General features: G+C 39.2%; 1 protein-coding gene across 5 annotated transcripts; it reads left to right on the top strand.

The window, feature by feature from the left end:
- Window positions 1-7597: 7597 nt before the first annotated feature.
- LOC126582632 (uncharacterized) lies at window positions 7598-16290 on the top strand. Of its 5 annotated transcripts, XM_050246793.1 has the most exons (15): window positions 7604-7754; window positions 7859-7951; window positions 8054-8336; window positions 8736-8852; window positions 9625-9689; window positions 9913-10030; window positions 10942-11013; window positions 11698-11757; window positions 11885-12014; window positions 12109-12302; window positions 12454-12638; window positions 13246-13373; window positions 13870-14165; window positions 14585-14825; window positions 15231-16290. In XM_050246793.1, the coding sequence occupies exons 3-15, from the start codon at window positions 8073-8075 to the stop codon at window positions 16004-16006; spliced, it is 2646 nt and encodes an 881-aa protein (XP_050102750.1). In that variant the 5' UTR covers window positions 7604-7754; window positions 7859-7951; window positions 8054-8072; the 3' UTR covers window positions 16007-16290. The 5 variants fall into 5 exon arrangements, with proteins under 5 accessions (XP_050102751.1, XP_050102749.1, XP_050102750.1 ...); XM_050246794.1 differs by lacking the exon at window positions 7859-7951 and having other exon boundaries at window positions 7598-7754; window positions 9628-9689; XM_050246792.1 differs by lacking the exon at window positions 7859-7951 and having other exon boundaries at window positions 7598-7754.
- Window positions 16291-16379: the final 89 nt, after the last annotated feature.

Here is a 16379-nt window from a genome sequence, read left to right as displayed (position 1 = left end):
CAATTCTCTTCTAGGAGTTATCCCCAGGGCAATGGCCAAACAGAGAAGACGAATCGAACGATTTTTGATTGTTTATAGAAAAAGTTGGAACAATGTAAAGGAAAGTGGCATGAGGAACTTCCTAATGTACTATGAGCTTATCGCACCATAAAACGGAAGCCAACGGGTGAAAGCCCATTCTCTCTCGCTTATGGTACTGAAGTGGTTGTCCCCACAGAGGTCGGTCTACCTACGGTCAGAACATTAGTTGTGGAAAACGGTAAGAACGACCAGCAGCTAGCCCATAACCTCGACTTAGTCGAGAAACAAAGAGAGGTCGCCGCACTACGACCTGCGAACTACCATAACCAAGTTGCCGCTTACTTCAACAAGCAGGTTAAGTAAAAAAGATTCAAGGTAGGAGAATGGGTGTTGAGAAAGGTCATGGAAAACACAAAAGATTTGAATGCAGGGAAGCTTGGACGCATATGGGAAAGACCATATGAGGTGACCGAATCCTTCGGAAATGGAGCTTATAAACTCAGGCACATTGAAACAGGTCAGTATGTACTGCGCCCGTGGAACGCAATTCATTTGAGAAAGTACCATATCTAACTTTTCGTGTTTATGTTTCCCATATTTAAATTTATGTTTCCAGTAATGTTGAAGGGTAAATCCCTTTCTATTTTCCTTGTATATTGAAGGGTGTATCCCTAGATGTCTGTTGACATCTCCTTATTGTTTGATAAATAAAGTTGCATTTCATCGGAATCTTAAAATAAAGTCTAAAGCTGAAGAGTATAAACTAAGGGATGAGGATCGAATCGAGATCGAAAACATAAGATCAAGTGGGAAAAGAAAACCTAAGATCGAATGGGCAGAGACCCAATCAAGATAGGAAATCAAAGATCGAGTGGGAAAGGAAAACTCAAGATCGGATGGGCAGAGACCCAATCAAGATCAGAAATCAAAGATCGAGTGGGAAAAGAAAACCCAAGATCGGATGGGCAGAGACCCAATTAAGATCGCGAATCTAAGATTGAGTGGGAAAAGAAACCCAAGATCGAATAGGCAAAAACCCAATCAAGATCGAAAATCTAAGATCGAGCAGGAAAGGAAAGCCAATGGGCAAAGACCCATCCAAGATTGAATAGGTAAAAATTGATTCAAGGTTGAATCATTTCTGAGATCGATAACGAAAGGGTGAATTTAATCTGATTTGCCTTCTCGAACACGTCGCGTGTTTGCAGAGGAAAATGAGGCATGACATCTACAAAGGTAAAAAGCTTAGGCAGTGAGATGTTGTTCTCCTGCCGTAAAAGAGAATATGTTTTATTTAAAAGAGGAAAACCTCTTGGATGTTAGACACATAGTACGATAAAAGACAAGAATGAGAAGTAAACCTACTATCAAAAAGGGAAAAACAAGGACAACATCACTACTAGATATCCCAGTAGTGGTTAAACCTAAGGGCCCAACTTATTACAAGCAAAATGACACCTAGTCTAATGGGGTAGAGAGACTATCCCAGTTTACGGAAGGAAATGCTGCTTTTGCTAGGAGCGGAAATATTGGACGCCTTGCTTAAAACCATCATGTATGCCATCTAAGTGAGCAGCAAACACGGCACGATCGGCAGCCATTAATTCCCCCTTGAGATGATCCACCTGGTGTTCAGCATGTTGTAAGTGTCCCTTCATAGTTTCACGCTCTTTCAATAGTAGGAAGTAGTCGAAGCACTGGGGACGGCGTGGGTGGTGACGGGAAGGTGCGCAAGAAGGACCCGCTTCATCTCCTGCATAAGGGTTAGGAGAACGAGCGATAGAGTCAGGAGCTCGAGTTGCGTAACTCCCTCCCGGAGAGACCATTCTGTCAGTAACCGGATTAAGAGCCCGAGTGGTATGATTTAGCCTCGGAGATATCATTTCGTCGACAATGAAGTCTAGAGCTTGTTCTCCACCCGATCTTGTTCGAGACTGGTATAAAGATTCACGAAAAGTGTTAGGGACTTCAGAAGAATAAGAAGCCATCTCTGGCGAACGAGAAGAAGAGTTAGAACATAGCTCGATTACATTCCTAGAACCCCTAGAACCTCTCCGGGAGCTTCTTTTTTTAGGAACATCAGCGTAGAGCCGGAAGTGGAGCTTCACTTTTCGATTGTTAGCCATGAAGATTCAAGTACTACCTAATGGCTATCAAACACCTCTTTATATAGAGAAAATTCGAAGTTGATAGAAATGAAAATTCAAAATCTAAGGTGATCGTATCTTATTAAGATAAGTTAATCTTTTTGGTTTGAAAACTCAAATTTAAGGATAAAGGATATTGATCACATTCAATTAAAATTGAAAATTAAAAGGAACTGATATGAAGAGTTAGGCAGTGGAAGGGCGAAGACCCAATTTGTGAACGACAATCATGCGAAGATACAACCAAGATAGTAAGAAAAATACAGATTACAAACACAGATAGGGTTTTAGTCCATGAGAACGGATCACCAACACAAATGGGGGTTTAGCCCAAAAGAACAGACCACGCGATTGCGAGAGCTACTGAGCACCAAAACGAAGGCCGGATTAAAAGCCCCCAAAGCCTAAACTCGAGATGGGTCCAAAAGTAGTAACAAACCCGCTACCTGGGATAGGATCAAAAGAAGCAGGTTGGTCTGAAGGTCTCCGGTATTTAGGATCCATCCCTTCATACCACTCGTATCCACCCAGTTCAATCCCCATATGGCGATCATACACGTCAGGATCATCTACAAATTGATGTTCCGGGCATTATTAGCTTTGCACCCAACCAAACCTGAAGCTAGAAGCCATCTTCTTATGTATTTGTTGCATATTCATCTCGCGCTCAGTGGTCTTCGCTTACTTGACCTTGGCCAACTCTTCATTCGTGCGGCATACTTCAGACGTCGCAGCATCCCAAGCTTCTTGCAAACTTGTGATCTTTTCCTCATATCCGTGAAGTTTAGCCCGGTACTCTCTAATCTGTTGTGGAGTAAGGTTGAAGGATTCCAACCTGGCAGCCAGTCGTCTGATTTTTCCTTTTGAAAGAGAACCATCTAGAAACAACGTTAGGGTTAAAGCTTACAGAAATGACGAAAACATGAGAGAATGAAGGCATACCTTCATAAAGCAATGAGATTCATAAGAGTCAACATCGTCATCGAGCATTGCCTCGAAATGACCGGCGTCACTAGGATGAACCGAGCCCTTTGCCGCAGCAGTAGCAGCGCTTGCATTGCCCCATAGATCGTCGCCAAGGGTGACGTAACTCCCATCTCTTTTTGTGAACTCAAGCCTCCAAGCTTGAGATGAATTGCTGGAACCATCACCACTAGCCGAGCCGAAAGTGGGAGAAGCCGGTTACCATAACATGGATCTTGGGGCTGTGTCGAAGATAGTCAGCGAACCACGCCTAGACTTTTTGGGCCTATTTGTTAGATGACGTTTATCCGACCTTCCTGCAATTCCGGGCACAGGAAGATCACGTGGAGGTGACATAACGTAGCAGGACGGTGGAATGTCAGAAGGTGGTGAAGCCATCACAGTAGAATAATTCGAGTCAGAATTCGTGTCTGATTGCCCTGACTCCTCGTCTTCTCCTCCTTTATCTTCTTCTTCTGAGCCCTCCGTTCGAGAGTCGATCACAAGTAAGGAACACTCTGCGTTGAACTGAAGGTCAAGATCGAAAGCAAAGATAGATTTAAGTAGGGGGTCTGGAGGCAACGACCGGTCGACCAAACAGTACGGGAAGTAAATGATGGAGTTACGAAGAGAGGTGATTTGAGTGAGGGTGTCGGCAACTTCTTTAGAGCTCTATATCTTCCTCGTCATAAACTTCTTTAGCCAACATTTTTGGTCTTTAGAAATGATCTGTTCGGGACCATCCGATAAAGCTACGGAAGAAATTCACGATAAGTAAAGTCCGCACATTTATGAAAAACGAATAATAAAGGTAAATTTATATACCAAGTTTAGGACTAAAAGCAGAAGGAATAGATAGTTGTGACAGCTTGGGAGCCTTCCAGTTCCCCGAAATCAGAAGATGGCGGTTCTTCCAGTCTCTAGCTCTCGAAGGGCCTAATGACAAAAATTTCTAACGATATCTAGGTTTAAAATTAAAGAAGCTAGTTTGACCCTTAATAACCGTCAAGTCGAAGAGATAGAGAAAATCCCTAAAACCTAAGGATACACCTAGCTTTAGACCCAATGCTAGAAAGGTCGACATAATCAAGTAAGAGTTTGGGTTCAGTTGCATAGGGTGAGTATTAGTAAAGAATAAGATGAGATGAATCATGGGGTGGAGCGGGAAACTAATGACCCCTAAATGGTCCGGAGACAAAACGGTAGACCCGGTTGGGATACCAAGGCTCGAATACATGTCGGCTCTGGCAGGAAGTGGGCTAAGGTGTATGTCATCTGGAACATGACCTAGGTCACGAGCCTTCACAATTTCGAAGGGTGGTGGAGTACCACCATATTTAGACCAAGGTGTACGTCTCGACATGATAAACGAGTGGGAGACTTACCAGCCAAAATTCGGTTAGATAAGACAGAAGAGGAATTTTTGCTCATAAACGTAAGTGGAATGTTTGAAATATTCTCGCAAAAGGAGTTTGAAATGAAAATTAATTGTAAACTAAGAGGTCTCTGGAGCAAGAAATCACAGGCTTGGAGAAGAAACTAAGCAAAGGAAGTGAAGAAAGGCAGAGATAGAGAAACACAAGGTAATGACACGCACGCACACACACACACACACATATATATACATGTGTGCATAAGATGTACACGAATACATGAACAATACGTGCAGAGATCCGCAAGTTAGTATGCAGAGATATGCACACGTAATTTGCTCGTAGGTCTGCCTATATATGCCTATGCCTATGAATCCAGACATATATATGTATATATATAAAGTACATATATATATATATGGGTGAGTATACATATAGGAAAGCATGCAAAAATCTGGTCCACAAAAGTACACTTATATATATATATGTATGTATGTATGTATGTATGTATGTATGTATGTATGTATAAAGGTAAGTGTCGGTATTGGTGTCTATATATATGCACACGAGTGTGTGAACGTGTTTTAGACTTCTGCGCTGCAGCTATAGTTGTTGTTTTTGTCAGTTCGACAAGATGGGACAGTGAGTTATATAATAGATACGCATACGTGTAACCTGTCAGACTACACAGTTAAATTTCGTCAGTTCTCTTTCGTAATGTCAGTCCTCTTCTGTAATGTCAGTCCACTTTCGTAATGTCAGTCCTCTTTCGTCATGTCAGTTCACTTTCGTAATGTCAGTCCTCTTCTGTTATGTCAGTCCACTTTTATAATGTCAGTTCACTTTCGTAATGTCAGTCATCTTTTGTCATGTCAGTCCACTTTCGTAATGTCAGTCAACTTTCGTAATGTCAGTCCATTGTCGTAATGTCAATCCTTGTTCGTCATGTCAGTCCACCTTCGTAATGTCCTCGTAAATCCTCGTTCATAAATCTTTGTTCGAAAATCCTCATTTGTAAATGTCAGTTTGCTTTCGTGGAAGGTGTCAGCCTATATTTTATGTGAAGGTGTGAGGTGAATTTCGTAAAGTAAGCGAAGCAGCCTATCTGGCTTTCGCGAGTTAGGTACACGAAACAATGACTTTGGTAAATTTACCTTCAGTAAATTTACCCGTAGAAAAAGAAACTCCCACAAATTTGGTCTTAGTAAGAAATGCTAAAAGTTTTGCTAGGTTCAAAAAGCATAGTTTCAAGGCCACATGTGATCGAAAAACTTAGTTTTCCCCTATTTTACATACGTAAAAAAGGGAAAAAGGGGGCGTGTGGGAGATTAAAATCCGATTTCGACTTATGGGCCAGTCTAAGTCACCTAGGGATGGTGTTATGCAAGGTAAACCATAAGGAGAGCCCACGAGGAACAGGCAGGCGCACGTGTCCAGGTAACCGCCTCCATTACGGAGGATCACTGAGGAAGTGAAAGGAAAATATGATGTGGTGCTTGTTCCCAAAACATGCAGTCATATTACGGAGGACCACTAAGGAAGTGGGAAAGAAAGAGAGATCGTGGTACTTGTTCTCCAGGCATGCAATCCTATGAAGATGGAGTGGAGCCAAAGAACAAGGTACATGAGGAGAACCCGAGAGAATCCAAAGAATAGAAACCAATCAACTGACTTGAGCGTCGGAGTATCTTTTGCAGGTGCTCGCCCGGGCAAGTTGCGGAGGAAGATTATTTTGGGACATCTCGAATAAGGATTCGGCGAACGTGAGGATTGCGGTCAACAAATCTGTGGAGGTATTTCTTCTTGTAGGAAATCTCACTCCAACACACACATATATATATATATATATATGTATATATACAAATTAATATACCAATTTTGTGTCTTTAGAGTGCTTGGGTCTTTGCTTATAGAAATTTGTTGACCATACTAGTTAGAGGTTTTTCAAAATTAAAGTTCAAATCTTATCTTCGATCAATTATGTCACAGAAAGATTGATTGGGGTAACTATTTTTATCAACTGAAAAAGAATTAGTTAAAAATTAGATTATGTAAACTTAATTAGTACATTTCTGTCTAAAAACGCTAGACTTGTAATAATTAAGTAATGTTTGTATACTTTTCTTCTTTGAACATTATTTTTTAATGATATTTAATGTAGAAATAGATTTTTTTTTCATGTATTTAGTGAATTTTTTTTTATACATATCAATGTACAAAGGGTCAGAAGTCAAAGAATTGCCCCACTTTGAAAGCTTGACTAGAGACCCCAAATTATCGGAGCCGACCCTGGGTGTTGTAGGGTTTAGACCGATTGAAAGAAGTGAAATGTGTTATAGGATCAACAAGCATGGCTTTGCTTCCCCAACCATCCATGTCTCATCATCCATTAATAATATCTGCTCAATTTTTTTTTTTAATTCTAAACCATTTACGTAGTCTCACATGTCCTTATCCAATCTTCTGATTTTCTCATATTTCTCCTTAAAAACCCTTAAAATCACCACATCTACTCACACATACCCTCTTCTATCCTCATACTCATCTCAATCCATAGAGTTTCAGAATAGAAAAGTTCTTTCAACAATGTCTAACTTTGAGGAGGTTGCAAGGGAGTCAAGAGCAAGAAAATGAGTGAGAAGAGAGGAACAAAGAATAAGACGTGCTCAACACTGAAGGCGTAGAGAAACATCAACCCATCAGGTGGTGCAAGCGATAGAAGCAATCGATCAACACAACCAAAAAGCAAGTGGTTCAAGAGTTGGCAGTGCACTAAACCTTAATCGATGCAGGGGAAATCGAGGTGAGAATATATTGGAAGATTATTTTATTCCAAATACTTTGTACTTGAAAGATTATTTAAAAAGAAAATTTAGGATGCGACTACATTTGTTCAACAAAATCATAGTTACTACTTGCAACGATGATGATTACTTTGTTTAAAAGAAGGATGATGTGGATGTTTTAGGTATTTCCTCCACATTTGCCATTATTGGGCTAATTAAGTTACAACTTTATGAGGGGCTCACCACACTGACTGGGCTGTTGTCCAAAAGGATCTAAAGCCCATCCGAACGCAAGTTTATCCCATAGTTGGCTTGGCGCCCCCAAACCCCCAACACTCTTGTTCTTCACGTGTCGTTGCATACGCAGCTCTCCGTCTTTCTCCCAAACATTTTCCTCGATCAGTCTTAACAGTCATTGTTGCAGACCTCCCTCTCCTTCTCCAAGAACCCTGCTCGGCTATTTGGTAAGTTTCTTCTGGATTTCCCTTTTTTCCCTTCCTATTCTGCAGAGTGTAAATTTGGGTATTTCTTTGAGAGTTAACCATTTATGGCATTCTCTGGACTGGAGGAGGAGGAAGAAAGAGTTGCAGAGAACTATTTAGGACTTTTGGGAAGGGAAGCAGTGTAGGAAATTTCCTAACACTGAAAGCTATTGACTTGGGTTGAGTTTTGAACTGTAACATAGCCTAAAGCTCCTCCCATTAGGGTTTAACTACCAAATTCATAAACCCTAAGGCCCTCTGTTTTTCCCTTTCTATTTCAGAGCTTAAGCTTGGGCTCCAATGGCGGCCTTTGACCATGTCAAGGACATGTACGATGTTGCTCTAAGACCTCGTCTGTTGCAAACGCTCGTAAGAGACCTCCCTGATGATAAACACCCGTCTGGGAGTCCGTTGGAGCTGTCGAAGGTAGTCTACGCGATCGAAACCCACAACCTCCTTTGTGAGTCTGCACAAGATATGACTGACCAAAAGCTAATCACTACTTGGAAATCCGCTACTGATTCCTGGGTCCGTCGCTTGGCGCAGCTTGTTTCTAGTGATATGGTATGTACAAACGAGCTTTTTACAGTTCAGTTTATCTGAACTGACTTGTTTGTTTATTATTTTTGAAAACTATAAATTTGATTTTCTTTAGTCTACTGAAACAATTGGGTTTAGTACTATAGGAAAGTCCATTATGTTCATTTTGAATGTCAAACTTTCAGTTTTAGCTGTCAATGGTAGGCTAGCAAAATGCACCCTGAGTTCCACTTTATGGAGGAAGCCAAACCAGTAAAATTGTCGTGGGATGAGTCATCTTTTATATTAGTAGTTGCAACTAGAGGCATAAGTAACAGTTTTACACCATGTTACGACGAGGCAAAGAAAGAACTATCTGTTTTCATTCTACCGAGAGTTTTCTTTGTCTTCCTTGTGAATTCTTTTGATCACTTTCTGTTGTAGCCAGATAAATGTTGGGAAGGAATTTGTTTGATGGGGGTGACTTGTCGGGAATGCAGCTCTGAGCGGTTCATGGAATCATACTCCGGTTGGTTCCAGATATTCCTATCACATATTCAGGTACCGAGATGAATGCTTATTTAAATTAAACATTCATTATGTGGTAGTTATACTTGTTTTAATTGGAGAAAACATTGCTTTTACAATAACAAGTCAAATGCATTGCCAACTGTGGTTTTGATTCACCTGAACAAACACAATATTAGGTTTGTTAGTCTTCCTATGAATATTAATATTATTGATTAACACATGAGACCTCCGGCTACTTTAAGGAAAACTATGGTGCACTTATATTGATGGTAAGGTTGCAATGATAAACGTGGCCCTGGTGCCCAATTGCGCTCCACTTGGCTTCCATGCCCTTACTAAACAAATTATTCTCATGTTCATCAATCAATATCTAAGAATTCACAGGACTGCTGATGTAGCAAGACCACGCTCACAATTTTGGCTCATTTTTGAATTATAGATCTTAATTAATTATAAAGACAAAGAGATGCCAGACATAAATTACATTAATCCTAATATCCTAACGATCTATAAAATACTAAGGTTTGGGATTATATTATATGTTTCTTAGATATTTTTGGGTGGCTGCCTAAGCATTTCATTCTTTGCACTCTGTCCTTTCGGATCACCTGATCCTCTGCTGTGATTTGTTTTTGGAGTTTTGATATAGCTCAGACTGCATTTATATAGGTTTAGATTCTGTCGTGGATTCTGTCCTTTGAACTTTTGGTTTTGTTGTGAGTAAACTGAATAATAAATGAACTATTCCTCTTTCACCCTCTTAAGCATCTTTAACTTAAATCTTATTCTGTGTTTCATTTAGCAGTCTACAACTTCTCAATTTGTGAAGGTGGTCTCTTGTGCCTCGATGTCAGATCTCATCACAAGGTTGTATATTATATCTGAAGCAATTCCTCGAATTTTCATTGCTACTCATATCTGTCATCTTCCTATAATACCAAGTTAAGATTTAATGTTGATAAATGACATCAGCAATTCTGTCCTGGAATTTATATTCCTTATCCATTGTATTTGAAGGCTATATAAATTAGTACTCTGCAAGTCCTCAAGTGTGAAGCTATTTTCCTTTTTTTTTTTTTTTTTTTTTTAGGTTGGGTGGATCTCTAAATGCAAAAAGGGATGGAACTGCACATGCCGGGAAACTTGTTCAACAAGTTATTCAACCACTTTTGAAGTTGTTAGATGATGATCATTCGGAGGTTGTTTGGGTAAGCTACTTAATCTTGTGTTTAACAATATATTACTAATGTTATATAACTGTGAAAGAAGCGTTTTCTTTCTGGCCAATTTTTTCTTCAATGAATTTTTGAATAAATAGAGACCATCATTGAAGGCAGTTGTAAGGCAACGTCCTTAGTCATGTATTTGCAAATTTGGATGTTCTTAATTAAAAACCAGAAGTGGAGGCCAAGCTGGCCAAAGCTGTAGTCATGCAATGTTTCGATATTATTAGTTTTACTGGTGTATAGCAATGTTTCAAAAGGCGAAGGCAAAGCTAAGGCGTTTCATGGATAGCCCTGCCTAGGCGAAAGCCTTGATGCTTGAGGCGAGAGCCTCACGGGACCTAATTATTAATATTTACTACTTTGTAAAACAAATATCCATTGTCATTCAAAATTGCAGAAGCCACAAACAAGTTTAACTCACAGTCATTTGGTTTTGATTAAAAAAACCCTGCTCAAATGACGCAATTTTGGGTTTGGGTAGTTTTTTTTTTATTAAAAAAAAAAAAAAAAAAAAACCAGTGGAACTCCTCAAGCGCGCCTCGACCACGTCTAGGTGAGTTTAAGCTTACTTTTACTGGGCAGAGGTGTTTTCATCATCGTCCCACCTCCAAAGCCGCCTAGGCGTGCCTGTTTTAAAACACTGGTGTATAGTCAGTATTCGTTGCTAAAATAGCATCATGAATCCAATAAGTTTCATTTACAGGTGTCAAAGATTGATTTTGGAAAATTACTTTAAGAAGGTAGGCTTATCACGGTTTTTGCAGACTTATCTTTCCTAGTATAGCCTTGTGAATGTATTACATTTGTCTAAAGTAGAATATATAATACAGTAAGATAATATTATTCTTTTTAATTAAATTGATGTTAGTTAATGGTTTTCATGTTACATGCAGGAAGGAGCAGTTCAATTGTTATGCACAATTATATCTTTCTTTCCATTGAGCATCAATCGTCATTATGACAGTGTAAGTTCCTTGTCCTCCATTGCAGAATTTCCATTACTGGGTTTGTATACAGCGAAGTACAGTAAACATTATCAAATAAGTTTCTTTTTGGTGGATGGCAGTTTATTTGTATTATTCCAGTTATTGAGACTTGTTTGCCTTTTATTAAAGCAATCAAATGCCGAAAATACCAAATTGGATCAGACAACTATCTAATTTCTTATTGTGTGGGCATAATCAGTTCTAAGTTGTCAACATTAAGTTACAAAATTATCAACTACACCTTGCGACAAAGACACAACTTCTCTTTGTGAGATGTGGCCTGCTAGAAGCTGAAAAATGATATTAATACTGCTTTAGTACCTCATTGTAGAGGCCCTAGAGGGTCATACTATCTCATTGTAGGTAATGCATAGAAACCTAATAATGGTTGGCTAGACATATGTCCTCATGAATTGTTCTAGAGGCATATTCATAATACCATAAGTATGTTAAGCCTGGTTAATGATACCATAGAGGTAAACCTTATTTGATCCGCTTTACATGAAAAACCTAGAAGATTTTCTTGTTGTTCAAAAGAATGCTCAAGAACATTAAATCCCTCCTCTCAGGACCCCATGTTAATTGGACAAACACCAGAAATGACTTTCTCGCCTAAACACTAGACCTTGCTTGCTAAAGAATTCTAAATGTACGTTCATGCAGGTTGAAGATGTTATTGCTTCAACAATTTTGTCAGGAAAAGGAAGTGATAATATGCTGAAGGTAAAGTCCTGTTTGCTTGGACCAAATTATGTAGGAAAATGTAGTGTTAATATTCTGGCACAATAGTGATTAGTAATGAACCAAATTATGGCATCTGCAATAACTTCTGTCTGGTTTCAACGTTCAGAAACTTGCTTACTGTCTGGCATTACTACCAAAGTCAAGAGGGGATGAGGATAGCTGGTCCTTAATGATTCAAAAGATTTTATTGTTGATTAATGGTCACCTGAATGATCTTTTTCATGGGTTTGAGGAAGGTACAGTTATGATACTATTATTGATATTTTTTATGTTGGTGTTGGTGTTGGCGTTTAGCTAAATAACTGATATTCGTATTAATTTGTATTGTAGAAACAAAACGCCATGCAATTATTAGATTTTTGGTTCCCCCAGGGAAAGAACCCCCTCCTCAGTTGGGAGGAAGTAGAGTGTCAGGAAAAGATTCAACAAAGGGAAGAAAGAGTTCTCAGCGTTTGACAATGTCCAGTATCTCTGCACTGATGGTTTGCTGCTCTACAATGATAACAACTTCGTACCCTGTTCAGGTGGGTTTCTATGAAAAAGAGGAAAAAAGAAAAACAGATAACTGAATGTCACTATAATATTTTCCATAGGTTCCACTTATCTTTCCATGTTTTATGCACAATGTAAATGAATTTGATAGTCCACAAGTATCTAATGTATTTGTACTAATAGGTGACTGTTCCTATTCGGTCCTTATTTGCCCTTATTGAGAGAGTGCTGATTATGGATGGTTCCCTGCCACAATCTCTGCTTCCCTTTATGACTGCCACACAGCAAGAGTTCATTTGTTCGGAACTACCACTTCTGCACCTGTATGGTTTAGAATTCCTCACTGCTATTATAGAGGGTGTGCGCAGGTAATATAGAACGTCTTCCTCCATTATTTACCAGATGTGTCTTACTGATATAATTTGAAGGTTGCCCATTTAATTGTTATTTTTTGGTATGGGTTTTAACTTCGACATAGTTGAATACTTACCTGGAAATTTTGTTAACAGGGACCTGCTATTGTTGGCTTTTGCCCGATATTGTGCGTGTGGATAATCTAACTCTCATTTTCTATCTAATTGCAAAACCCACCCCCCCCCCCAAAAAAAAAAGGAAGGAAACAATGAGAGAACAAATGGTTTTCCTTTGAGCTGACAATTTATTGATGTAAAAGCTTGAAATATAATAAATTCTCTCACAACATAAATTTTTGTTCCGTAGAACGTTTGGGTAATAGGTGAAACCTTGATTCTTGAACTTGTGATATATGGGGGGATGCTTACTTGATATCCCAATTACAATGTGAGTTCAATATGCCAAGTCCTTCTGAACTTAGGAATGCTAGAGATGCTTCTTTTAGGCTCTATTTCTCTCAGCTATTATACGTCTTAGAGATATTTCCTTCTTTAGTTTGTTTCCTAGTTCTTGAGTAGTTAGAATGCTAACTTTCTGATAATCTTGTTGTCTTCCTTGCAGTCAACTTTTACCACATGCTGCTTATTTAGTGCATCTGCTTTCAGTGTATTTAAAGAGATGTGCATTGCCAGAATTGAGGATAAAGGTTTACTTAATCACAAGAATGTTGCTGATATCCATGGGTGTTGGTATGCAGTAATTTCAGAAAATATATTTATTCTAGATTTTGTCCTGCTGAATAGAAACATGCCTGTTAAATACAGTCACATTACATAGGGATGGAGCAAGATATGTTGACCACTACAGAAAGCCTAATCCCTCTAGAAGGGAACTAATCTGTGTAGCCTTATTACTAAACAAAGCCATTCCTTTGAGAAAACCTAGAAATAAAGTTTATGCATTGATCTTGCTATCTTGTGCGAGAGATGGCTACTTCCATCCTGAATTTGCATTGAAAAGTCAAATTCAGTAAGTAACCACCCTTCAACTGTGTTCTATACTTCTGATATATTGCCATGGTCTTGTGATGCTTCAGTCCATGATCCTCATTTGTTTAAGATAGCTGGTGTTTAGGAAATCTGCATAAAGCTTTCTCCCAATACCCTTTATTTTCGTTGCCATTTAGTGCCTTTCTTCTGGAAATCGTTTTTTGGTTTTGTTAATTGGGAACTTTATGCTTATCAGGGATGACAGTAAGCCTGGCACGGGAAGTTGCTAACAACGCATTGATTGATCTGAATCCCATTGTGAATGAAAGTGGTGGTGCACCTTCTAGTGGAATCTCATCAAAGCCTTGTACTGAAGCATTGCTTCAAACACCGCAATCTAGCCATAGAAAGAGGAAGCATGGAGCTTCAAGCAGATCTCTTGAGTGGCGTAAGACTAGTAGTTTGGAAGAGGGGAACCCCAAGAACCATACGTTATCTCCTATTCCTGTGAGAATCGCTGCACTTGAGGCCTTAGAAGCTCTTGTCACTGTGGTATGTGTAGTCCATGCCTTTTTTTCCTTCCTTTTCCCTTTCGTGGAGAGAGTGTACTCCGTATGTCCTTCAATAGAATGTTGCATCTTTGTGTATGATATTTATGTCAACCCAAGGTCTTGGATCAGGTCGGTAAATAGTTAATGTAAACATAAAATAGTAAAGTCCCTCTTGCACAAGTAGAAGACTAGTGATGCTTGACTGTTGGATCCTAGATTTCAAAATGGAGTCTTCAAATCTTAATTTTAGCAACTATGTAATCATCCCCCCACCTTGCTGATTTTGTTGAGTTCATTTTTTTTTTTGGTATTCATGTGTTCCCATCTACTTGTGTATGTAAAACTTAAAATGCTTGTGGATCATTCTTTCTGATCTCAAAGGTCTACTAATGAGTAAGAGGTTCTATTTCTTTTGCTCAGGGTGGTGTATTGAAATCTGAAGGATGGCGATCTGATGTTGATTTTCTTCTGATGAACATAGCTACAAATTCTATGAAAGGGGGACAGGCTGGTAATAACAAAAACATTTACCAGCCGAATGAACCTGTTGATATTTGGGGTGATTTTCAGCTTGCTGCTCTACGAGCACTTTTGGCATCATTACTTTCTTCTTGTGTCCGCCCCCCTTATTTAGCTGAGGGTCTTGATCTTTTCCGTAGAGGTAATTCCTTAAAAAATAAGTGAAATCTCGTTTTTCATTTTGATTATCTCATGGATGTATCAACAACAAATAGACATGTATTACAACTAATTACTGATGTCCAGGAAGGAATTGCACCTCTCTAATAACATTTAATTACTTGTTAGGGAAAACTCCTGACGGATTAAGAGACTGTGACTATGGTCTGAATCTACAAATTAAAAACTCAATGACAAGCATGATACATCTTTCCGAAAAAGAAACAGACACGTAATGAAATGATAATAACCATCTCAATAATTTTACTTTAATTAGAATAATATACTTTTATGCAATATGCATGAGTGAAACGGCAATAGATGAATTTTGTATTTCTTGTGTGTATTTCCTCAGTTATTGTAAACACATGAAAGTGGTTTTCTGCAGGCAAGCAAGCAACTGGAACCAAAGTTGCTGGATTTTGTGCTCATGCTCTTTTGACCTTAGAGGTCCTTATACATCCCAGGGCACTCCCACTATCAGGTTTCTCTGATGGAGTTAGCCACAAGCTCCCAGAAAACATGTACCCTAGTAGTGTAAAGCACCGAACACCGTTTTCAAGTGACTTACAGGGAATGGTGTATGATGCTTCTGATTCAGATTGTGACGACCTATATAATAGCTGGCTTGCAACTGGTAAAGAAATGGAAGCACCGAAGAGTGACCTAGACAAGACTATGCAGGCTGGAGAGCCATCCAAAGCTCTAACAATTCATCGGGATAAAAAACTTTCTGTAGATGGTTCATTTGGTAAAGAGACTCTAGGAGGAAGTGCACGGGAGCTTGAAGTACCCATTAAGGATGTGGAGATGAGAGTCAATGGGGCTGAAAATATGGTTGAATCCTGCCAATTTCAAGAATCCGCAATGCAACTTGAGAATGATCTGTCTTCAAAAGGTGCCTCAGTGTCTCGAACTACAGTTGTTGAGGAAGTCTTTGGGAGGGTTTTGCTGGGAAATGGTCCATCAGATCAAGCAGGTAGCACTACGGTTACAAGCCATGATGTGGTGGTGGCTAAGGGTGATGGGTTTCTTGGCAGAGAGAGTAATTCGGCGTCTGCTTCAAATCCTGAGAAGGGCAAGGGAATCGCATATGAACTGGGCACTGATTCAGATGTGGATTCATTTCCTGATATTGTGGATCCAGATTCTGATTCTGAATGATGTGTAAGAGTTTTTGGTTTATTGAGTTTGTTTTGTAGAGGTTCTAGAATTCGTCTTGGGTTTGGAGGAATCAGGGAGTTGGTTTACATTGTTTGTTCGTGTCGTTAGACATCTTAGACAAGGGTCTGGTGAAGGGGAAGAAATTCAGAAATTGGCTCAAGTGTCTGGTTATCTTTTTGTAACGAAGTTTTACTTTTACACACTCATGATGTTTATTGAGATGTTAAAGAAGCTATTCCTAACCTTTTATGGAAGTTTTGCCAAAATGTCAATCGGTTACGTAATGTTTATCTCTTGAAGTTTGATCTGTAGGCAACAAAATCTTGCATTACCCAAAAAATAAACTCGACAATTTTAGTTAAAAACAAAGAGT

The sequence above is a fragment of the Malus sylvestris genome, chromosome 9, assembly GCF_916048215.2.
Source record: "Malus sylvestris chromosome 9, drMalSylv7.2, whole genome shotgun sequence".
Lineage (NCBI taxonomy): Eukaryota > Viridiplantae > Streptophyta > Magnoliopsida > Rosales > Rosaceae > Malus > Malus sylvestris.
This window is presented reverse-complemented; position numbering and strand designations above follow the sequence as displayed.